The sequence below is a fragment of the Engystomops pustulosus genome, chromosome 11, assembly GCF_040894005.1.
Source record: "Engystomops pustulosus chromosome 11, aEngPut4.maternal, whole genome shotgun sequence".
NCBI classification, from domain to species: domain Eukaryota; kingdom Metazoa; phylum Chordata; class Amphibia; order Anura; family Leptodactylidae; genus Engystomops; species Engystomops pustulosus.
This window is the reverse complement of record NC_092421.1, coordinates 91,355,663-91,382,588: the sequence shown is the minus strand read 5'-3', so window position 1 is coordinate 91,382,588 and position 26,926 is coordinate 91,355,663. Positions and strand designations below refer to the sequence as shown.

General features: G+C 42.3%; 1 protein-coding gene across 1 annotated transcript in view; it reads left to right on the top strand.

The window, feature by feature from the left end:
* The window catches only part of SCNN1A (sodium channel epithelial 1 subunit alpha), a 191,677-nt gene that overhangs the window by 71,117 nt on the left and 93,634 nt on the right, over positions 1-26,926 (top strand). Inside the window, exons 3-5 of the mRNA XM_072129606.1 lie at positions 14,617-14,881; positions 15,601-15,791; positions 17,776-17,882. Of these exons, the coding sequence (XP_071985707.1) occupies positions 14,617-14,881; positions 15,601-15,791; positions 17,776-17,882 (563 nt within the window). The remainder of the gene's footprint in view (positions 1-14,616; positions 14,882-15,600; positions 15,792-17,775; positions 17,883-26,926) is intronic.

Sequence of the window (26,926 nt, the reverse complement as noted above, 5' to 3'; positions counted from 1 at the left end):
CATGCACTGATATATAGAGATACAGCGCCCCCATCCTATAGACTATGGTATTACTGGTTACACTGGGGGATGTTATATCAATAGAGCCTCCATAGAGTTACACTGTGACACAGGCTCCATGCACTGGTATATAGAGATACAGCGCCCCCATCCACTAGACTATGGTATTACTGGTTACACTGGGGGATGTTATATCACTAGATCCTCCATAGAGTTACACTGTGACACCTGCTCCATGCACTGGTATATAGAGATACAGCGCCTCCATCCACTAGACTATGGTATTACTGGTTACACTGGGGGGATGTTATATCACTAGATCCTCCATAGAGTTACACTGTGACACCTGCTCCATGCACTGGTATATAGAGATACAGCGCCCCCATCCACTAGACTATGGTATTACTGGTTACACTGGGGGTGTTATATCACTAGAGCCTCCATAGAGTTACACTGTGACACAGGCTCCATGCACTGGTATATAGAGATACAGCGCCCCCATCCACTAGACTATGGTATTACTGGTTACACTGGGGGATGTTATATCACTAGAGCCTCCATAGAGTTACACTGTGACACAGGCTCCATGCACTGATATATAGAGATACAGCGCCCCCATCCACTAGACTATGGTATTACTGGTTACACTGGGGGGTGTTATATCACTAGAGCCTCCATAGAGTTACACTGTGACACAGGCTCCATGCACTGGTATATAGAGATACAGCGCCCCCATCCAATAGACTATGGTATTACTGGTTACACTGGGGGATGTTATATCACTAGAGCCTCCATAGAGTTACACTGTGACACAGGCTCCATGCACTGATATATAGAGATACAGCGCCCCCATCCACTAGACTATGGTATTACTGGTTACACTGGGGGGTGTTATATCACTAGAGCCTCCATAGAGTTACACTGTGACACAGGCTCCATGCACTGGTATATAGAGGTACAGCGCCCCCATCCTCTAGACTATGGTATTACTGGTTACACTGGGGGATGTTATATCACTAGAGCCTCCATAGAGTTACACTGTGACACCTGCTCCATGCACTGGTATATAGAGATACAGCGCCCCCATCCTCTAGACTATGGTATTACTGGTTACACTGGGGGATGTTATATCACTAGAGCCTCCATAGAGTTACACTGTGACACCTGCTCCATGCACTGGTATATAGAGGTACAGCGCCCCCATCCACTAGACTATGGTATTACTGGTTACACTGGGGGATGTTATATCACTAGAGCCTCCATAGAGTTACACTGTGACACAGGCTCCATGCACTGGTATATAGAGATACAGCGCCCCCATCCACTAGACTATGGTATTACTGGTTACACTGGGGGGTGTTATATCACTAGAGCCTCCATAGAGTTACACTGTGACACAGGCTCCATGCACTGATATATAGAGATACAGCGCCCCCATCCACTAGACTATGGTATTACTGGTTACACTGGGGGGTGTTATATCACTAGAGCCTCCATAGAGTTACACTGTGACACAGGCTCCATGCACTGGTATATAGAGGTACAGCGCCCCCATCCTCTAGACTATGGTATTACTGGTTACACTGGGGGATGTTATATCACTAGAGCCTCCATAGAGTTACACTGTGACACCTGCTCCATGCACTGGTATATAGAGATACAGCGCCCCCATCCTCTAGACTATGGTATTACTGGTTACACTGGGGGATGTTATATCACTAGAGCCTCCATAGAGTTACACTGTGACACCTGCTCCATGCACTGGTATATAGAGGTACAGCGCCCCCATCCACTAGACTATGGTATTACTGGTTACACTGGGGGATGTTATATCACTAGAGCCTCCATAGAGTTACACTGTGACACAGGCTCCATGCACTGGTATATAGAGATACAGCGCCCCCATCCACTAGACTATGGTATTACTGGTTACACTGGGGGGATGTTATATCACTAGAGCCTCCATAGAGTTACACTGTGACACAGGCTCCATGCACTGGTATATAGAGATACAGCGCCCCCCTCCACTAGACTATGGTATTACTGGTTACACTGGGGGATGTTATATCACTAGAGCCTCCATAGAGTTACACTGTGACTCCTGCTCCATGCACTGGTATATAGAGATACAGCGCCCCCATCCACTAGACTATGGTATTACTGGTTACACTGGGGGATGTTATATCACTAGAGCCTCCATAGAGTTACACTGTGACACAGGCTCCATGCACTGGTATATAGAGATACAGCGCCCCCATCCTCTAGACTATGATATTACTGGTTACACTGGGGGATGTTATATCAATAGAGCCTCCATAGAGTTACACTGTGACACAGGCTCCATGCACTGGTATATAGAGATACAGCGCCCCCATCCACTAGACTATGGTATTACTGGTTACACTGGGGGGGTGTTATATCACTAGAGCCTCCATAGAGTTACACTGTGACACAGGCTCCATGCACTGGTATATAGGGATACAGCGCCCCCATCCACTAGACTATGGTATTACTGGTTACACTGGGGGATGTTATTCACTAGAGCCTCCATAGAGTTACACTGTGACACAGGCTCCATGCACTGGTATATAGAGGTACAGCGCCCCCATCCGCTAGATTATGGTATTACTGGTTACACTGGGGGGATGTTATATCACTAGAGCCTCCATAGAGTTACACTGTGACACAGGCTCCATGCACTGGTATATAGAGATACAGCGCCCCCATCCACTAGACTATGGTATTACTGGTTACACTGGGGGGATGTTATATCAATAGAGCCTCCATAGAGTTACACTGTGACACAGGCTCCATGCACTGGTATATAGAGATACAGCGCCCCCATCCACTAGACTATGGTATTACTGGTTACACTGGGGGGTGTTATATCACTAGAGCCTCCATAGAGTTACACTGTGACACCTGCTCCATGCACTGGTATATAGAGATACAGCGCCCCCATCCACTAGACTATGGTATTACTGGTTACACTAGGGGCTATTATATCACTAGAGCCTCCATAGAGTTACACTGTGACACAGGCTCCATGCACTAGTATATAGAGATACAGCGCACCCATCCACGAGACTATGGTATTACTGGTTACACTGGGGGATGTTATATCACTAGAGCCTCCATAGAGTTACACTGTGACACAGGCTCCATGTACTGATATATAGAGATACAGCGCCCCCATCCACTAGACTATGGTATTACTGGTTACACTGGGGGGATGTTATCACTAGAGCCTCCATAGAGTTACACTGTGACACACGCTCCATGCACTGGTATATAGAGATACAGCGCCCCCATCCACTAGACTATGGTATTACTGGTTACACTGGGGGATGTTATATCACTAGAGCCTCCATAGAGTTACACTGTGACACCTGCTCCATGCACTGGTATATAGAGATACAGCGCCCCCATCCACTAGACTATGGTATTACTGGTTACACTGGGGGGTGTTATATCACTAGAGCCTCCATAGAGTTACACTGTGACACAGGCTCCATGCACTGGTATATAGAGATACAGCGCCCCCATCCTCTAGACTATGGTATTACTGGTTACACTGGGGGGATGTTATATCACTAGAGCCTCCATAGAGTTACACTGTGACACCTGCTCCATGCACTGGTATATAGAGATACAGCGCCCCCATCCACTAGACTATGGTATTACTGGTTACACTGGGGGATGTTATATCACTAGAGCCTCCATAGAGTTACACTGTGACACCTGCTCCATGCACTGGTATATAGAGATACAGCGCCCCCATCCACTAGACTATGGTATTACTGGTTACACTGGGGGATGTTATATCACTAGAGCCTCCATAGAGTTACACTGTGACACCTGCTCCATGCACTGGTATATAGAGGTACAGCGCCCCCATCCAATAGACTATGGTATTACTGGTTACACTGGGGGATGTTATATCACTAGAGCCTCCATAGAGTTACACTGTGACACAGGCTCCATGCACTGGTATATAGAGGTACAGCGCCCCCATCCACTAGACTATGGTATTACTGGTTACACTGGGGGGATGTTATATCACTAGAGCCTCCATAGAGTTACACTGTGACACAGGCTCCATGCACTGGTATATAGAGATACAGCGCCCCCATCCACTAGACTATGGTATTACTGGTTACACTGGGGGATGTTATATCACTAGAGCCTCCATAGAGTTACACTGTGACACAGGCTCCATGCACTGGTATATAGAGATACAGCGCCCCCATCCACTAGACTATGGTATTACTGGTTACACTGGGGGATGTTATATCACTAGAGCCTCCATAGAGTTACACCGTGACACCTGCTCCATGCACTGGTATATAGAGATACAGCGCCCCCATCCACTAGACTATGGTATTACTGGTTACACTGGAGGATGTTATATCACTAGAGCCTCCATAGAGTTACACTGTGACACCTGCTCCATGCACTGGTATATAGAGATACAGCGCCCCCATCCACTAGACTATGGTATTACTGGTTACACTGGAGGATGTTATATCACTAGAGCCTCCATAGAGTTACACTGTGACACAGGCTCCATGCACTGGTATATAGAGGTACAGCGCCCCCATCCACTAGACTATGGTATTACTGGTTACACTGGAGGATGTTATATCACTAGAGCCTCCATAGAGTTACACTGTGACACACGCTCCATGCACTGGTATATAGAGGTACAGCGCCCCCATCCACTAGACTATGGTATTACTGGTTACACTGGGGGATGTTATTTCACTTGAGCCTCCATAGAGTTACACTGTGACACCTGCTCCATGCACTGGTATATAGAGATACAGCGCCCCCATCCACTAGACTATGGTATTACTGGTTACACTGGGGGGATGTTATATCACTAGAGCCTCCATAGAGTTACACTGTGACACAGGCTCCATGCACTGGTATATAGAGATACAGCGCCCCCATCCACTAGACTATGGTATTACTGGTTACACTGGGGGATGTTATATCACTAGAGCCTCCATAGAGTTACACTGTGACACAGGCTCCATGCACTGGTATATAGAGATACAGCGCCCCCATCCACTAGACTATGGTATTACTGGTTACACTGGGGGATGTTATATCACTAGAGCCTCCATAGAGTTACACTGTGACACCTGCTCCATGCACTGGTATATAGAGATACAGCGCCCCCATCCACTAGACTATGGTATTACTGGTTACACTGGAGGGTGTTATATCACTAGAGCCTCCATAGAGTTACACTGTGACACCTGCTCCATGCACTGGTATATAGAGATACAGCGCCCCCATCCACTAGACTATGGTATTACTGGTTACACTGGGGGATGTTATATCACTTGAGCCTCCATAGAGTTACACTGTGACACCTGCTCCATGCACTGGTATATAGAGATACAGCACCCCCATCCACTAGACTATGGTATTACTGGTTACACTGGGGGATGTTATATCACTAGAGCCTCCATAGAGTTACACTGTGACACAGGCTCCATGCACTGGTATATAGAGGTACAGCGCCCCCATCCACTAGACTATGGTATTACTGGTTACACTGGGGGGATGGTATATCACTAGAGCCTCCATAGAGTTACACTGTGACACAGGCTCCATGCACTGGTATATAGAGATACAGCGCCCCCATCCACTAGACTATAGTATTACTGGTTACACTGGGGGGTGTTATATCACTAGAGCCTCCATAGAGTTACACTGTGACACAGGCTCCATGCACTGGTATATAGAGATACAGCGCCCCCATCCACTAGACTATGGTATTACTGGTTACACTGGGGGGTGTTATATCACTAGAGCCTCCATAGAGTTACACTGTGACACCTGCTCCATGCACTGGTATATAGAGATACAGCGCCCCCATCCACTAGACTATGGTATTACTGGTTACACTGGGGGGTGTTATATCACTAGAGCCTCCATAGAGTTACACTGTGACACCTGCTCCATGCACTGGTATATAGGGATACAGCGCCCCCATCCACTAGACTATGGTATTACTGGTTACACTGGGGGGTGTTATATCACTAGAGCCTCCATAGAGTTACACTGTGACACACGCTCCATGCACTGGTATATAGAGATACAGCGCCCCCATCCACTAGACTATGGTATTACTGGTTACACTGGGGGGTGTTATATCACTAGAGCCTCCATAGAGTTACACTGTGACACCTGCTCCATGCACTGGTATATAGAGATACAGCGCCCCCATCCACTAGACTATGGTATTACTGGTTACACTGGGGGGATGTTATATCACTAGAGCCTCCATAGAGTTACACTGTGACACCTGCTCCATGCACTGGTATATAGAGATACAGCGCCCCCATCCACTAGACTATGGTATTACTGGTTACACTGGGGGATGTTATATCACTAGAGCCTCCATAGAGTTACACTGTGACACACGCTCCATGCACTGGTATATAGAGGTACAGCGCCCCCATCCACTAGACTATGGTATTACTGGTTACACTGGGGGATGTTATATCACTAGAGCCTCCATAGAGTTACACTGTGACACAGGCTCCATGCACTGGTATATAGAGGTACAGCGCCCCCATCCACTAGACTATGGTATTACTGGTTACACTGGGGGGATGTTATATCACTAGAGCCTCCATAGAGTTACACTGTGACACAGGCTCCATGCACTGGTATATAGAGATACAGCGCCCCCATCCACTAGACTATGGTATTACTGGTTACACTGGGGGGTGTTATATCACTAGAGCCTCCATAGAGTTACACTGTGACACAGGCTCCATGCACTGGTATATAGAGGTACAGCGCCCCCATCCACTAGACTATGGTATTACTGGTTACACTGGGGGGATGTTATATCACTAGAGCCTCCATAGAGTTACACTGTGACACATGCTCCATGCACTGGTATATAGAGGTACAGCGCCCCCATCCACTAGACTATGGTATTACTGGTTACACTGGGGGGATGTTATATCACTAGAGCCTCCATAGAGTTACACTGTGACACAGGCTCCATGCACTGGTATATAGAGATACAGCGCCCCCATCCACTAGACTATGGTATTACTGGTTACACTGGGGGATGTTATATCACTAGAGCCTCCATAGAGTTACACTGTGACACCTGCTCCATGCACTGGTATATAGAGATACAGCGCCCCCATCCACTAGACTATGGTATTACTGGTTACACTGGGGGATGTTATATCACTAGAGCCTCCATAGGGTTACACTGTGACACACGCTCCATGCACTGGTATATAGAGATACAGCGCCCCCATCCACTAGACTATGGTATTACTGGTTACACTGGGGGATGTTATATCACTAGAGCCTCCATAGAGTTACACTGTGACACACGCTCCATGCACTGGTATATAGAGATACAGCGCCCCCATCCACTAGACTATGGTATTACTGGTTACACTGGGGGATGTTATATCACTAGAGCCTCCATAGAGTTACACTGTGACACAGGCTCCATGCACTGGTATATAGAGGTACAGCGCCCCCATCCACTAGACTATGGTATTACTGGTTACACTGGGGGGATGTTATATCACTAGAGCCTCCATAGAGTTACACTGTGACACAGGCTCCATGCACTGGTATATAGAGATACAGCGCCCCCATCCACTAGACTATGGTATTACTGGTTACACTGGGGGGTGTTATATCACTAGAGCCTCCATAGAGTTACACTGTGACACAGGCTCCATGTACTGGTATATAGAGGTACAGCGCCCCCATCCACTAGACTATGGTATTACTGGTTACACTGGGGGATGTTATATCACTAGAGCCTCCATAGAGTTACACTGTGACACCTGCTCCATGCACTGGTATATAGAGATACAGCGCCCCCATCCACTAGACTATGGTATTACTGGTTACACTGGGGGATGTTATATCACTAGAGCCTCCATAGAGTTACACTGTGACACCTGCTCCATGCACTGGTATATAGAGATACAGCGCCCCCATCCACTAGACTATGGTATTACTGGTTACACTGGGGGATGTTATATCACTAGAGCCTCCATAGAGTTACACTGTGACACCTGCTCCATGCACTGGTATATAGAGATACAGCGCCCCCATCCACTAGACTATGGTATTACTGGTTACACTGGGGGTGTTATATCACTAGAGCCTCCATAGAGTTACACTGTGACACAGGCTCCATGCACTGGTATATAGAGGTACAGCGCCCCCATCCACTAGACTATGGTATTACTGGTTACACTGGGGGGATGTTATATCACTAGAGCCTCCATAGAGTTACACTGTGACACAGGCTCCATGCACTGGTATATAGAGATACAGCGCCCCCATCCACTAGACTATGGTATTACTGGTTACACTGGGGGGATGTTATATCACTAGAGCCTCCATAGAGTTACACTGTGACACAGGCTCCATGCACTGGTATATAGAGATACAGCGCCCCCATCCACTAGACTATGGTATTACTGGTTACACTGGGGGATGTTATATCACTAGAGCCTCCATAGAGTTACACTGTGACACAGGCTCCATGCACTGGTATATAGAGGTACAGGGCCCCCATCAACTAGACTATGGTATTACTGGTTACACTGGGGGGATGGTATATCACTAGAGCCTCCATAGAGTTACACTGTGACACAGGCTCCATGCACTGGTATATAGAGATACAGCGCCCCCATCCACTAGACTATAGTATTACTGGTTACACTGGGGGGTGTTATATCACTAGAGCCTCCATAGAGTTACACTGTGACACCTGCTCCATGCACTGGTATATAGAGATACAGCGCCCCCATCCACTAGACTATGGTATTACTGGTTACACTGGGGGGTGTTATATCACTAGAGCCTCCATAGAGTTACACTGTGACACAGGCTCCATGCACTGGTATATAGAGATACAGCGCCCCCATCCACTAGACTATGGTATTACTGGTTACACTGGGGGGTGTTATATCACTAGAGCCTCCATAGAGTTACACTGTGACACCTGCTCCATGCACTGGTATATAGAGATACAGCGCCCCCATCCACTAGACTATGGTATTACTGGTTACACTGGGGGGTGTTATATCACTAGAGCCTCCATAGAGTTACACTGTGACACCTGCTCCATGCACTGGTATATAGAGATACAGCGCCCCCATCCACTAGACTATGGTATTACTGGTTACACTGGGGGGTGTTATATCACTAGAGCCTCCATAGAGTTACACTGTGACACCTGATCCATGCACTGGTATATAGGGATACAGCGCCCCCATCCACTAGACTATGGTATTACTGGTTACACTGGGGGGTGTTATATCACTAGAGCCTCCATAGAGTTACACTGTGACACAGGCTCCATGCACTGGTATATAGAGGTACAGCGCCCCCATCCACTAGACTATGGTATTACTGGTTACACTGGGGGGATGTTATATCACATGAGCCTCCATAGAGTTACACTGTGACACCTGCTCCATGCACTGGTATATAGAGATACAGCGCCCCCATCCACTAGACTATGGTATTACTGGTTACACTGGGAGATGTTATCACTAGAGCCTCCATAGAGTTACACTGTGACACCTTCTCCATGCACTGGTATATAGAGATACAGCGCCCCCATCCTCTAGACTATGGTATTACTGGTTACACTGGGGGATGTTATATCACTAGAGCCTCCATAGAGTTACACTGTGACACAGGCTCCATGCACTGGTATATAGAGATACAGCGCCCCCATCCACTAGACTATGGTATTACTGGTTACACTGGGGGATGTTATATCACTAGAGCCTCCATAGAGTTACACTGTGACACAGGCTCCATGCACTGGTATATAGAGGTACAGGGCCCCCATCAACTAGACTATGGTATTACTGGTTACACTGGGGGGATGGTATATCACTAGAGCCTCCATAGAGTTACACTGTGACACAGGCTCCATGCACTGGTATATAGAGATACAGCGCCCCCATCCACTAGACTATAGTATTACTGGTTACACTGGGGGGTGTTATATCACTAGAGCCTCCATAGAGTTACACTGTGACACCTGCTCCATGCACTGGTATATAGAGATACAGCGCCCCCATCCACTAGACTATGGTATTACTGGTTACACTGGGGGGTGTTATATCACTAGAGCCTCCATAGAGTTACACTGTGACACAGGCTCCATGCACTGGTATATAGAGATACAGCGCCCCCATCCACTAGACTATGGTATTACTGGTTACACTGGGGGGTGTTATATCACTAGAGCCTCCATAGAGTTACACTGTGACACCTGCTCCATGCACTGGTATATAGAGATACAGCGCCCCCATCCACTAGACTATGGTATTACTGGTTACACTGGGGGGTGTTATATCACTAGAGCCTCCATAGAGTTACACTGTGACACCTGCTCCATGCACTGGTATATAGAGATACAGCGCCCCCATCCACTAGACTATGGTATTACTGGTTACACTGGGGGGTGTTATATCACTAGAGCCTCCATAGAGTTACACTGTGACACCTGCTCCATGCACTGGTATATAGGGATACAGCGCCCCCATCCACTAGACTATGGTATTACTGGTTACACTGGGGGGTGTTATATCACTAGAGCCTCCATAGAGTTACACTGTGACACAGGCTCCATGCACTGGTATATAGAGGTACAGCGCCCCCATCCACTAGACTATGGTATTACTGGTTACACTGGGGGGATGTTATATCACATGAGCCTCCATAGAGTTACACTGTGACACCTGCTCCATGCACTGGTATATAGAGATACAGCGCCCCCATCCACTAGACTATGGTATTACTGGTTACACTGGGGGATGTTATATCACTAGAGCCTCCATAGAGTTACACTGTGACACAGGCTCCATGCACTGGTATATAGAGATACAGTGCCCCCATCCTCTAGACTATGGTATTACTGGTTACACTGGGGGATGTTATATCACTAGAGCCTCCATAGAGTTACACTGTGACACAGGCTCCATGCACTGGTATATAGAGATACAGCGCCCCCATCCACTAGACTATGGTATTACTGGTTACACTGGGGGGTGTTATATCACTAGAGCCTCCATAGAGTTACACTGTGACACCTGCTCCATGCACTGGTATATAGAGATACAGCGCCCCCATCCACTAGACTATGGTATTACTGGTTACACTGGGGGGTGTTATATCACTAGAGCCTCCATAGAGTTACACTGTGACACCTGCTCCATGCACTGGTATATAGGGATACAGCGCCCCCATCCACTAGACTATGGTATTACTGGTTACACTGGGGGGTGTTATATCACTAGAGCCTCCATAGAGTTACACTGTGACACACGCTCCATGCACTGGTATATAGAGATACAGCGCCCCCATCCACTAGACTATGGTATTACTGGTTACACTGGGGGGATGTTATATCACTAGAGCCTCCATAGAGTTACACTGTGACACAGGCTCCATGCACTGGTATATAGAGATACAGCGCCCCCATCCACTAGACTATGGTATTACTGGTTACACTGGGGGGATGTTATATCACTAGAGCCTCCATAGAGTTACACTGTGACACAGGCTCCATGCACTGGTATATAGAGATACAGCGCCCCCATCCACTAGACTATGGTATTACTGGTTACACTGGGGGATGTTATATCACTAGAGCCTCCATAGAGTTACACTGTGACACAGGCTCCATGCACTGGTATATAGAGGTACAGCGCCCCCATCCACTAGACTATGGTATTACTGGTTACACTGGGGGGATGTTATATCACTAGAGCCTCCATAGAGTTACACTGTGACACAGGCTCCATGCACTGGTATATAGAGATACAGCGCCCCCATCCACTAGACTATGGTATTACTGGTTACACTGGGGGATGTTATATCACTAGAGCCTCCATAGAGTTACACTGTGACACCTGCTCCATGCACTGGTATATAGAGATACAGCGCCCCCATCCACTAGACTATGGTATTACTGGTTACACTGGGGGGTGTTATATCACTAGAGCCTCCATAGAGTTACACTGTGACACCTGCTCCATGCACTGGTATATAGAGATACAGCGCCCCCATCCACTAGACTATGGTATTACTGGTTACACTGGGGGATGTTATATCACTAGAGCCTCCATAGAGTTACACTGTGACACCTGCTCCATGCACTGGTATATAGAGATACAGCGCCCCCATCCACTAGACTATGGTATTACTGGTTACACTGGGGGATGTTATATCACTAGAGCCTCCATAGAGTTACACTGTGACACACGCTCCATGCACTGGTATATAGAGATACAGCGCCCCCATCCACTAGACTATGGTATTACTGGTTACACTGGAGGATGTTATATCACTAGAGCCTCCATAGAGTTACACTGTGACACCTGCTCCATGCACTGGTATATAGAGATACAGCGCCCCCATCCACTAGACTATGGTATTACTGGTTACACTGGGGGGATGTTATATCACTAGAGCCTCCATAGAGTTACACTGTGACACAGGCTCCATGCACTGGTATATAGAGATACAGAGCCCCCATCCACTAGACTATGGTATTACTGGTTACACTGGGGGGATGTTATATCACTAGAGCCTCCATAGAGTTACACTGTGACACAGGCTCCATGCACTGGTATATAGAGATACAGCGCCCCCATCCACTAGACTATGGTATTACTGGTTACACTGGGGGGATGTTATATCACTAGAGCCTCCATAGAGTTACACTGTGACACAGGCTCCATGCACTGGTATATAGAGATACAGCGCCCCCATCCACTAGACTATGGTATTACTGGTTACACTGGGAGGATGTTATATCACTAGAGCCTCCATAGAGTTACACTGTGACACAGGCTCCATGCACTGGTATATAGAGATACAGCGCCCCCATCCACTAGACTATGGTATTACTGGTTACACTGGGGGGATGTTATATCACTAGAGCCTCCATAGAGTTACACTGTGACACCTGCTCCATGCACTGGTATATATAGATACAGCGCCCCCATCCTCTAGACTATGGTATTGCTGGTTACACTGGGGGATGTTATATCACTAGAGCCTCCATAGAGTTACACTGTGACACAGGCTCCATGCACTGGTATATAGAGATACAGCGCCCCCATCCACTAGACTATGGTATTACTGGTTACACTGGGGGATGTTATATCACTAGAGCCTCCATAGAGTTACACTGTGACACAGGCTCCATGCACTGGTATATAGAGATACAGCGCCCCCATCCACTAGACTATGGTATTACTGGTTACACTGGGGGGATGTTATATCACTAGAGCCTCCATAGAGTTACACTGTGACACAGGCTCCATGCACTGGTATATAGAGATACAGCGCCCCCATCCACTAGACTATGGTATTACTGGTTACACTGGGGGATGTTATATCACTAGAGCCTCCATAGAGTTACACTGTGACACAGGCTCCATGCACTGGTATATAGAGGTACAGCGCCCCCATCCACTAGACTATGGTATTACTGGTTACACTGGGGGGATGTTATATCACTAGAGCCTCCATAGAGTTACACTGTGACACAGGCTCCATGCACTGGTATATAGAGATACAGCGCCCCCATCCACTAGACTATGGTATTACTGGTTACACTGGGGGATGTTATATCACTAGAGCCTCCATAGAGTTACACTGTGACACCTGCTCCATGCACTGGTATATAGAGATACAGCGCCCCCATCCACTAGACTATGGTATTACTGGTTACACTGGGGGGTGTTATATCACTAGAGCCTCCATAGAGTTACACTGTGACACCTGCTCCATGCACTGGTATATAGAGATACAGCGCCCCCATCCACTAGACTATGGTATTACTGGTTACACTGGGGGATGTTATATCACTAGAGCCTCCATAGAGTTACACTGTGACACCTGCTCCATGCACTGGTATATAGAGATACAGCGCCCCCATCCACTAGACTATGGTATTACTGGTAACACTGGGGGATGTTATATCACTAGAGCCTCCATAGAGTTACACTGTGACACAGGCTCCATGCACTGGTATATAGAGGTACAGCGCCCCCATCCACTAGACCATGGTATTACTGGTTACACTGGGGGATGTTATATCACTAGAGCCTCCATAGAGTTACACTGTGACACCTGCTCCATGCACTGGTATATAGAGATACAGCGCCCCCATCCACTAGACTATGGTATTACTGGTTACACTGGGGGATGTTATATCACTAGAGCCTCCATAGAGTTACACTGTGACACAGGCTCCATGCACTGGTATATAGAGATACAGCGCCCCCATCCACTAGACTATGGTATTACTGGTTACACTGGGGGTGTTATATCACTAGAGCCTCCATAGAGTTACACTGTGACACACGCTCCATGCACTGGTATATAGAGATACAGCGCCCCCATCCACTAGACTATGGTATTACTGGTTACACTGGGGGATGTTATATCACTAGAGCCTCCATAGGGTTACACTGTGACACAGGCTCCATGCACTGGTATATAAAGATTGGTTATTGCTGTTGATTGGTTAAGAGATAGAACTAATATATTTGGTTTCTTCGCAATTCCCAGATACCAGTCTGTCCTGAATGACCTGGAACAACTGGACAGAGACACACAAGAGACTCTATATACCCTGTATGGATATAATGTTACAGGGGTTCAAGGAAGGGTCCCTGCAAGTAGGAGAAGACGTGAAGCTGAGGAACCTATTCCTTTCCCTCTGGAGAGGATTCCTACTGGAGAAGGTCCACATAGAAATGTCCGCAGCGTGGACACAAGTGAAAGTGATGACATAGAGGTTAAAAGACGAGAATGGAACTTCGGTTTTAAGCTTGTAAGTCAATAAAGGCAAATTTATATGGAAAAATATATATATAAAAGACACAAAAAAGCTGAAAATGATCTCACCTCTCATGGTTCCTCTCTAAATCTGTTGTGTTACTGAAGGGCTTAGAGATCTCTGCCGCTGTGTGATTGATTTAGTGAGTCTGAATTAATTTGGGGTTTTTGTCTGATTCATTGTGACGTCTGAATTCATTTATCCAATGTCCCGGGTGCCCCGGCGACCCACATCTCAGGCCCATCCGTGTGCCTCTGTGTGCCCCTCTGTGCCAGTTGCAGCCTCACTTACCTCTAAGCGCTCCAGCGGCTCGGCACGCGCATCCCGCCTCCTAGGGCCCCCTTTGGGGGCCAAGATTCGGGTATGAATTATTTTTGGATCCTTATGTGAAGTCAGATTTAATTTTGAGGCCTGGTTTCTGGTTCGATTATTGTTGGGGTCTAGTGTGAAGTCTGTATTGACATTGGGATTTGGTCTGTGGCCTTGGATTAGAGCCTGAATCCATTACTGTTTGTGTGTTGGATCTTGGTGACTGTGCTCTGTATACGCATAAAATGTTGTCTTTAGGAAGTGAAAAGACCACCTCTAGGTAACCAGGTTCCACCCTAATGGAAGACCCCAACAAATCCCTAGTCATAGTTACAAAGAATCACTAGGTGAAGAATACTGATACTTTTTGCCATAGTCTTATTCCTGCTCCGTTTGCTCCACAGTGTAACGAGACAGGAGGAGACTGTTTCTACAAGACCTACAGCTCGGGGGTAGACGCCATCAGAGAATGGTATCGTTTCCGTTACATTAATATTCTGGCTAGAGTGCCCAAGTTTGGAGACATCAGCGAGGAACAACTGGAGAACTTCATATTTGCCTGCAGATTCAATGAGGAGCATTGCCTGACCGATGGGTAAGGACATCAGCAACCAACAGAAATGTCATATAACTATAGAGACTAAGGGGGACATAATCACAGGGGGCTCACGTTCACCTATTTTTGTGCCTGGTTTGTTCTTTTTTTTGGCTTGTGATCTATGATGTATCCAGTTCTGCCTTAGTAAATGCTCTTTGGAATCGTCTCATGTCCGATTCATTTGCGCCAAATTTGTCTCTAATTTTTACCCTACAAAGAAAATCTCATTTGAGACAAATAATGGAACGAGATTCAAAAAATATGACAGAACGTTCAGGGCTTCATTCTTACACAAAACAGTCTCATTGTGATGCAAATGCAGGGACCAAAAGTTACAGATATTTAAAAAAAACATAAATTCTTGCTCCAATGAGTCTTTGCCTTGTTATTATAATGTCCAGGAAATGGAGACTGATAATATTCTCCGATCTGTACAATAAGACAATAATCACTCCCAGAGATGATCCCAGAGACAATGATGAAGTCGTTACTGGAGACATTTTACATTTTAAAACTGAGCAGAAGGATTTTCCATGTTGCATAGAGGGAATTTTTCATTTGGCAAACGAAAACCTTTGTTTTTAGTAATGAAAAGTGAAGTTTTTTGGAAGTGCAGCTGCTCAGAGTAGGGGGATTTGTGCGCCTTTTTTGTGTCTTTTTAGGCGCAAATTTGTGATTAGCATTATTATTATTTTATAAGTTGATCTTAGAAGGAAGGACGCCATGGATAACAAATACAGGTAGATTAGCTTCTCGGGCTGTTACACTGTCTGAGATTACAGCAGGCAGAGGGATAGAGGGATCAGGAGGAAGGGGTAGACAGTGTAACAGCTTGTGAAGCTACAGCACAGAAGGCAATGGTTACACTCCCTTTTGGCTCATTAGGAAGGAGGCCATGGATAACACATATAAGAAGATCCTTATGGACTTTATCCCAATTTACTATAAAGTAGGTGGCTCCAGGCAGTCTTTCCCAGCCCAGGTCAGACCATTTGCTAGTGAAGAAACAAATAAGTACATTTTGAGATGAAACTACCCCAAAACTATTCAAATTAGATGTCTACACTAAGATGCTAAAGCTTTGAGAAGCGCAGGGAAGAATACACCTAAAATCAATGGAATAATGGATATTAAATGATGAGTTAGGGTTAGGTGGCGAACCTATGGCACCCAGAGGGACACCCCCAGCAAATCAGATTTATCACTGCACCACCAGCCAGGTAGGTGATGCTGCTGCATGCTGGGAAGCTCTGCCCCTATACATGCAGCACCCCCCAGTGGCAGAGCAGGGTTATTACTACCACAGGTCCTCTCAGGGACCCTGCAATTTCCCAGGTCTCCGGGTCATCCAAAGGACCATGATTGTAGGAGAGCAAATATTCCAGTGTCATCTGGAGCCTCCACCCCAGACAGAAGCTCCAGAGAGGCAGCCGCTCCTCCCCAGGCTCCGCTAGAGCAGAAAATGGGCGAAGATGAAAGACAGACCCAAGAAATGGGCTTGACCTGGACCTCCAGATGTACTATGATACTGTCCTCTTCTGTGTAAGCGAGCTGTATATACATATCAATTGTGTGTATTGTGCATCTGTGATTGTTCTCATTGTATGTAGGGTTAGTTATATATATACTGTTCAATGTGCAAATGTCTTCCCTGTTTGCACATAGACGTGTGTATTGTGTGTCTATACACCTATTTATTGTACATATGTATGGATATTTATATACATGTAATAAATATCACTGTATGGGGGTAATAGCAATAACTGTATGGCAGTACATACATTGCAGGCTGCTATACTTACTATAGGGGGAAACCTGCAGATAAATGTCCATGGTTTTGGAAAGAGATGGCGAGTAACGTCATATTCCGCTATAGCCGCATGACAACATATACATGAATATCAGCTGCCTCCTCATAACAGTAAAAGAAATAGTTTATAATATGACAAAGTAAGATTATTATTTTTTTACTTCTCACCAGGAATTACTCACACTTTCACCATCCAATCTACGGAAACTGCTACACATTTAACCACAATCGTTCAGAGAGTGAAACCTGGAACTCATCTATGCCTGGAATCAAAAATGGTTTGTCAAAATTCAATCTATGGAACTAAAAAAATATGAGTATAGTAATCCCACTCACATTGTACAGGAATATAACTACTATAATACTGCCCCCTATGTACAGGAATATAACTACTATAATACTGCCCCCTATGTACAAGAATATAACTACTATAATACTGCCCCCTATGTACAAGAATATAACTACTATAATACTGCCCCCTATGTACAGGAATATAACTACTATAATACTGCCCGCTATGTACAGGAATATAACTACTATAATACTGCCCCCTATGTACAAGAATATAACTACTATAATACTGCCCCCTATGTACAGGAATATAACTACTATAATACTGCCCCCTATGTACAAGAATATAACTACTATAATACTGCCCCCTATGTACAGGAATATAACTACTATAATACTGCCCCCTATGTACAAGAATATAACTACTATAATACTGCCCCCTATGTACAGGAATATAACTACTATAATACTGCCCCCTATGTACAAGAATATAACTACTATAATACTGCCCTCTATGTACAGGGATATAACTACTATAATACTGCCTCCTATGTACAGGAATATAACTACTATAATACTGCCCCCTATGTACAGGAATATAACTACTATAATACTGCCCTCTATGTACAGGAATATAACTACTATAATACTGCACCCTATGTACAGGAATATAACTACTATAATACTGCCCCCTATGTACAGTAATATAACTACTATAATACTGCCCCCTATGTACAGGGATATAACTACTATAATACTGCCCCCTATGTACAGGAATATAACTACTATAATACTGCCCCCTATGTACAGGAATATAACTACTATAATACTGCCTCCTATGTACAAGAATATAACTACTATAATACTGCCCCCTATGTAGAAGAATATAACTACTATAATACTGCCCCCTATGTACAAGGATATAACTACTATAATACTGCCCTCTATGTACAGGAATATAACTACTATAATACTGCCCCGTATGTACAAGAATATAACTACTATAATACTGCCCCATATGTACAGGAATATAACTACTATAATACTGCCCCTATGTACAAGAATATAACTACTATAATACTGCCCCCTATGTACAGGAATATAACTACTATAATACTGCCTCCTATGTACAGGGATATAACTAATATAATACTGCCCGCTATGTACAAGAATATAACTACTATAATACTGCCCCTATGTACAGGAATATAACTACTATAATACTGCCCCCTATGTACAGGAATATAACTACTATAATACTGCCCCCTGTGTACAAGAATATAGCTACTATAATACTGCCCCCTATGTACAGGAATATAACTACTATAATACTGCCTCCTATGTACAGGGATATAACTACTATAATACTGCCCCCTGTGTACAAGAATATAACTACTATAATACTGCCCCTATGTACAGGAATATAGCTACTATAATACTGCCCCCTATGTACAGGAATATAACTACTATAATACTGCCCCCTATGTACAAGAATATAACTACTATAATACTGCCCCCTATGTACAAGAATATAACTACTATAATACTGCCCCCTATGTACAGGAATATAACTACTATAATACTGCCCCCTGTGTACAAGAATATAACTACTATAATACTGCCCCCTGTGTACAGGAATATAACTTCTATAATACTGCCCCCTATGTACAAGAATATAACTACTATAATACTGCCCCTATGTACAAGAATATAACTACTATAATACTGCCCCCTATGTACAGGAATATAACTACTATATTACTGCCCCCTATGTACAGGAATATAACTACTATAATACTGCCCCCTATGTACAGGAATATAACTACTATAATACTGCCCCCTATGTACAGGAATATAACTACTATAATACTCTCCCCTATGTACAGGAATATAACTAATATAATACTGCCCCCTATGTACAAGAATATAACTACTATAATACTACCCCCTATGTACAAGAATATAACTACTATAATACTGCTCCCTATGTACAAGAATATAACTACTATAATACTGCCCCCTATGTACAGGAATATAACTACTATAATACTGCCCCCTATGTACAAGAATATAACTACTATAATACTGCTCCCTATGTACAAGAATATAACTACTATAATACTGCCCCCTATGTACAGGAATATAACTACTATAATACTGCCCCTATGTACAAGAATATAACTACTATAATACTGCCCCCTATGTACAGGAATATAACTACTATAATACTGCCCCCTATGTACAGGAATATAACTACTATAATACTGCCCCCTATGTACAGAAATATAACTACTATAATACTGCCCCCTATGTACAGAAATATAACTACTATAATACTGCCCCCTATGTACAAGAATATAACTACTATAATACTGCCCCCTATGTACAAGATATAACTACTATAATACTGCTCCCTATGTACAGGAATATAACTACTATAATACTGCCCCCTATGTACAAGAATATAACTACTATAATACTGCTCCTATGTACAGGAATATAACTACTATAATACTGCCCCCTATGTACAAGATATAACTACTATAATACTGCTCCTATGTACAGGAATATAACTTCTATAATACTGCCCCCTATGTACAGGGATATAACTACTATAATACTGCCCCCTATGTACAGGAATATAACTACTATAATACTGCCCCCTATGTACAGGAATATAACTACTATAATACTGCCTCCTATGTACAAGAATATAACTACTATAATACTGCCCCCTATGTAGAAGAATATAACTACTATAATACTGCCCCCTATGTACAAGGATATAACTACTATAATACTGCCCTCTATGTACAGGAATATAACTACTATAATACTGCCCCGTATGTACAAGAATATAACTACTATAATACTGCCCCATATGTACAGGAATATAACTACTATAATACTGCCCCTATGTACAAGAATATAACTACTATAATACTGCCCCCTATGTACAGGAATATAACTACTATAATACTGCCTCCTATGTACAGGGATATAACTACTATAATACTGCCCGCTATGTACAAGAATATAACTACTATAATACTGCCCCTATGTACAGGAATATAACTACTATAATACTGCCCCCTATGTACAGGAATATAACTACTATAATACTGCCCCCTGTGTACAAGAATATAGCTACTATAATACTGCCCCCTATGTACAGGAATATAACTACTATAATACTGCCTCCTATGTACAGGGATATAACTACTATAATACTGCCCCCTGTGTACAAGAATATAACTACTATAATACTGCCCCTATGTACAGGAATATAGCTACTATAATACTGCCCCCTATGTACAGGAATATAACTACTATAATACTGCCCCCTATGTACAAGAATATAACTACTATAATACTGCCCCCTATGTACAAGAATATAACTACTATAATACTGCCCCCTATGTACAGGAATATAACTACTATAATACTGCCCCCTGTGTACAAGAATATAACTACTATAATACTGCCCCCTGTGTACAGGAATATAACTTCTATAATACTGCCCCCTATGTACAAGAATATAACTACTATAATACTGCCCCTATGTACAAGAATATAACTACTATAATACTGCCCCCTATGTACAGGAATATAACTACTATATTACTGCCCCCTATGTACAGGAATATAACTACTATAATACTGCCCCCTATGTACAGGAATATAACTACTATAATACTGCCCCCTATGTACAGGAATATAACTACTATAATACTCTCCCCTATGTACAGGAATATAACTAATATAATACTGCCCCCTATGTACAAGAATATAACTACTATAATACTACCCCCTATGTACAAGAATATAACTACTATAATACTGCTCCCTATGTACAAGAATATAACTACTATAATACTGCCCCCTATGTACAGGAATATAACTACTATAATACTGCCCCCTATGTACAAGAATATAACTACTATAATACTGCTCCCTATGTACAAGAATATAACTACTATAATACTGCCCCCTATGTACAGGAATATAACTACTATAATACTGCCCCTATGTACAAGAATATAACTACTATAATACTGCCCCCTATGTACAGGAATATAACTACTATAATACTGCCCCCTATGTACAGGAATATAACTACTATAATACTGCCCCCTATGTACAGAAATATAACTACTATAATACTGCCCCCTATGTACAGAAATATAACTACTATAATACTGCCCCCTATGTACAAGAATATAACTACTATAATACTGCCCCCTATGTACAAGATATAACTACTATAATACTGCTCCCTATGTACAGGAATATAACTACTATAATACTGCCCCCTATGTACAAGAATATAACTACTATAATACTGCTCCTATGTACAGGAATATAACTACTATAATACTGCCCCCTATGTACAAGATATAACTACTATAATACTGCTCCTATGTACAGGAATATAACTACTATAATACTGCCCCCTATGTACAAGATATAACTACTATAATACTGCTCCTATGTACAAGAATATAACTACTATAATACTGCCCCCTATGTACAAGATATAACTACTATAATACTGCTCCCTATGTACAGGAATATAACTACTATAATACTGCCCCCTATGTACAAGAATATAACTACTATAATACTGCCCCCTATGTACAGGAATATAACTACTATAATACTGCCCCTAGGTACAAGAATATAACTACTATAATACTGCCCCCTATGTACAGGAATATAACTACTATAATACTGCCCCCTATGTACAGGAATATAACTACTATAATACTGCCCCCTATGTACAGAAATATAACTACTATAATACTGCCCCCTATGTACAGAAATATAACTACTATAATACTGCCCCCTATGTACAAGAATATAACTACTATAATACTGCCCCCTATGTACAAGATATAACTACTATAATACTGCTCCCTATGTACAGGAATATAACTACTATAATACTGCCCCCTATGTACAAGAATATAACTACTATAATACTGCTCCTATGTACAGGAATATAACTACTATAATACTGCCCCCTATGTACAAGATATAACTACTATAATACTGCTCCTATGTACAGGAATATAACTACTATAATACTGCCCCCTATGTACAAGATATAACTACTATAATACTGCTCCTATGTACAAGAATATAACTACTATAATACTGCCCCCTATGTACAAGATATAACTACTATAATACTGCTCCCTATGTACAGGAATATAACTACTATAATACTGCCCCCTATGTACAAGATATAACTACTATAATACTGCTCCTATGTACAGGAATATAACTACTATAATACTGCCTCCTATGTACAAGAATATAATTACTATAATACTGCCCCCTATGTACAGGAATATAACTACTATAATAATGCCCCCTATGTACAGGAATGTAACTACTATAATACTGCCCCCTATGTACAGGAATATAACTACTATAATACTGTCCCCTATGTACAGGAATATAACTACTATAATACTGCCCCCTATGTACAGGAATATAACTACTATAATACTGCCCTCTATGTACAAGAATATAACTACTATAATACTGCCCCCTATGTACAGGAATATAACTACTATAATACCGCCCCCTATGTACAGGAATATAACTACTATAATACTGCCCACTATGTACAGGAATATAACTAGTATAATACTGCCCACTATGTACAGGAATATAACTACTATAATACTGCCCCCTATGTACAGGAATATAACTACTATAATACTGCCCTCTATGTACAAGAATATAACTACAGTAATACTGCCCCCTATGTACAAGAATATAACTATTATAATACTGCCCCCTATGTACAGGAATATAACTACTATAATACTGCCCCCTATGTACAAGAATATAACTACTATAATACTGCCCCTATGTACAAGAATATAACTACTATAATACTGCCCCCTATGTACAGGGATATAACTACTATAATACTGCCCCCTATGTACAGGAATATAACTACTATAATACTGCCCACTATGTACAAGAATATAACTACTATAATACTGCCCCTATGTACAGGGATATAACTACTATAATACTGCCCCTATGTACAAGAATATAACTACTATAATACTGCCCCTATGTACAGGAATATAACTACTATAATACTGCCCCTATGTACAAGAATATAACTGCTATAATACTGCCCCTATGTACAGGAATATAACTACTATAATACTGCCCCCCATGTACAGGGATATAACTACTATAATACTGCCCCTATGTACAGGAATATAACTACTATAATACTGCCCCTATGTACAAGAATATAACTACTATAATACTGCCCCCTATGTACAAGAATATAACTACTATAATACTGCCCCTATGTACAGGAATATAACTACTATAATACTGCCCCTTTGTACAAGAATATAACTACTATAATACTGCCCCTATGTACAGGAATATAACTACTATAATACTGCCCCTATGTACAAGAATATAACTACTATAATACTGCCCCCTATGTACAAGAATATAACTATTATAAGTATTATAGTAGTTATATTCCTGTACATAGGGGGGCAGTATTATAGTAGTTATATTCCTGTAAATAGGGGGCAGTATTATAGTAGTTATATTCCTGTACATAGGGGGCAGTATTATAGTAGTTATATTCCTGTACATAGGGGGCAGTATTATAGTAGTTATATTCTTGTACATAGGGGCAGTAGTATAGTAGTTATATTCCTGTACATAGGGGGCAGTATTATAGTAGTTATATCCCTGTACATAGGGGTCAGTATTTTAGTAGTTATATTCCTGTACATAGAGGGCAGTATTATAGTAGTTATATTCCTGTACATAGGGGGCAGTAGTATAGTAGTTATATTCCTGTACATAGGGGGCAGTATTATAGTAGTTATATTCCTGTACATAGGGGGCAGTATTATAGTAGTTATATCCCTGTACATAGGGGTCAGTATTTTAGTGGTTATATTCCTGTACATAGAGGGCAGTATTATAGTAGTTATATTCCTGTACATAGGGGGCAGTATTATAGTAGTCATATTCTTGTATATAGAGGGCAGTTTTATAGTAGTTATATTCCTGTACATAGGGGGGCAGTATTATAGTAGTTATATTCCTGTACATAGGGGGCAGTTTTATAGTAGTTATATTCCTGTACATAGGGGGCAGTATTATAGTAGTTATATTCCTGTACATAGGGGGCAGTATTATAGTAGTTATATTCCTGTACATAGGGGGCAGTATTATAGTAGTTATATTCCTGTACATAGGGGGCAGTATTATAGTAGTTATATTCCTGTACATAGGGGGCAGTATTATAGTAGTTATATTCCTGTACATAGGGGGCCGTATTATAGTAGTTATATTCCTGTACATAGGTGGCAGTATTATAGTAGTTATATTATTGTACATAGGGGGCAGTATTATAGAAGTTATATTCCTGTACATAGGGGGCCGTATTATAGTAGTTATATTCTTGTACATAGGGGGCAGTGTTATAGTAGTTATATTCTTGTACATAGGGGGCAGTATTATTGTAGTTATATTCCTGTACATAGGGGGCAGTATTATAGTAGTTATATTCCTGTACATAGAGGGCAGTATTATAGTAGTTATATTCCTGTACATAGGGGGCAGTATTATAGTAGTTATATTCTTGTACATAGGGGCAGTATTATAGTAGTTATATTCCTGTACATAGGGAGCAGTATTATAGTAGTTATATCCCTGTACATAGGGGGCGGTATTATAGTAGTTATATTACTGTACATAGGGGGCAGTATTATAGTAGTTATATTCCTGTACATAGAGGGCAGTATTATAGTAGTTATATTCCTGTACATAGGGGGCAGTATTATAGTAGTTATATTCCTGTACATAGGAGGCAGTATTATAGTAGTTATATCCCTGTACATAGAGGGCAGTATTATAGTAGTTATATTCTTGTACATAGGGGGCAGTATTATAGTAGTTATATTCCTGTACATAGGGGGCAGTATTATAGTAGTTATATTCTTGTACATAGGGGGCAGTATTATAGTAGTTATATTCCTGTACATAGGGGGCAGTATTATAGTAGTTATATTCTTGTACATAGGGGGCAGTATTATAGTAGTTATATTCTTGTACATAGGGGGCAGTATTATAGTAGTTATATTCTTGTACATAGGGGGCAGTATTATAGTAGTTATATCCCTGTACATAGGGGGCGGTATTATAGTAGTTATATTCTTGTACATAGGGGGCAGTATTATAGTAGTTATATTCTTGTACATAGGGGCAGTATTATAGTAGTTATATTCCTGTACATAGGGGGCGGTATTATAGTAGTTATATTCTTGTACATAGGGGGCAGTATTATAGTAGTTATATTCTTGTACATAGGGGCAGTATTATAGTAGTTATATTCCTGTACATAGGGGGCAGTTTTATAGTAGTTATATTCCTGTACATAGGGGGCAGTATTATAGTAGTTATATTCCTGTACATAGGGGGCAGTATTATAGTAGTTATATTCTTGTACATAGGGGGCAGTATTATAGTAGTTATATTCTTGTACATACAGGGCAGTATTATAGTAGTTATATTCATGTACATAGCGGCAGTATTATAGTAGTTATATCCCAGTACATAGGGGGCGGTATTATAGTAGTTATATTCTTGTACATAGGGGGCAGTATTATAGTAGTTATATTCTTGTACATAGGGGCAATATTATAGTAGTTATATTCCTGTACATAGAGGGCAGTATTATAGTAGTTATATTCTTGTACATACAGGGCAGTATTATAGTAGTTATATTCATGTACATAGGGGCAGTATTATAGTAGTTATATTCCTGTACATAGGGGGCAGTTTTATAGTAGTTATATTCCTGTACATAGGGGGCAGTATTATAGTAGTTATATTCCTGTACATAAGGAGCAGTATTATAGTAGTTATATTCCTGTACATAGGGGACAGTATTATAGTAGTTATATTCCTGTACATAGGGGGCAGTATTATAGTAGTTATATTCCTGTACATTGGGGGCAGTATTATA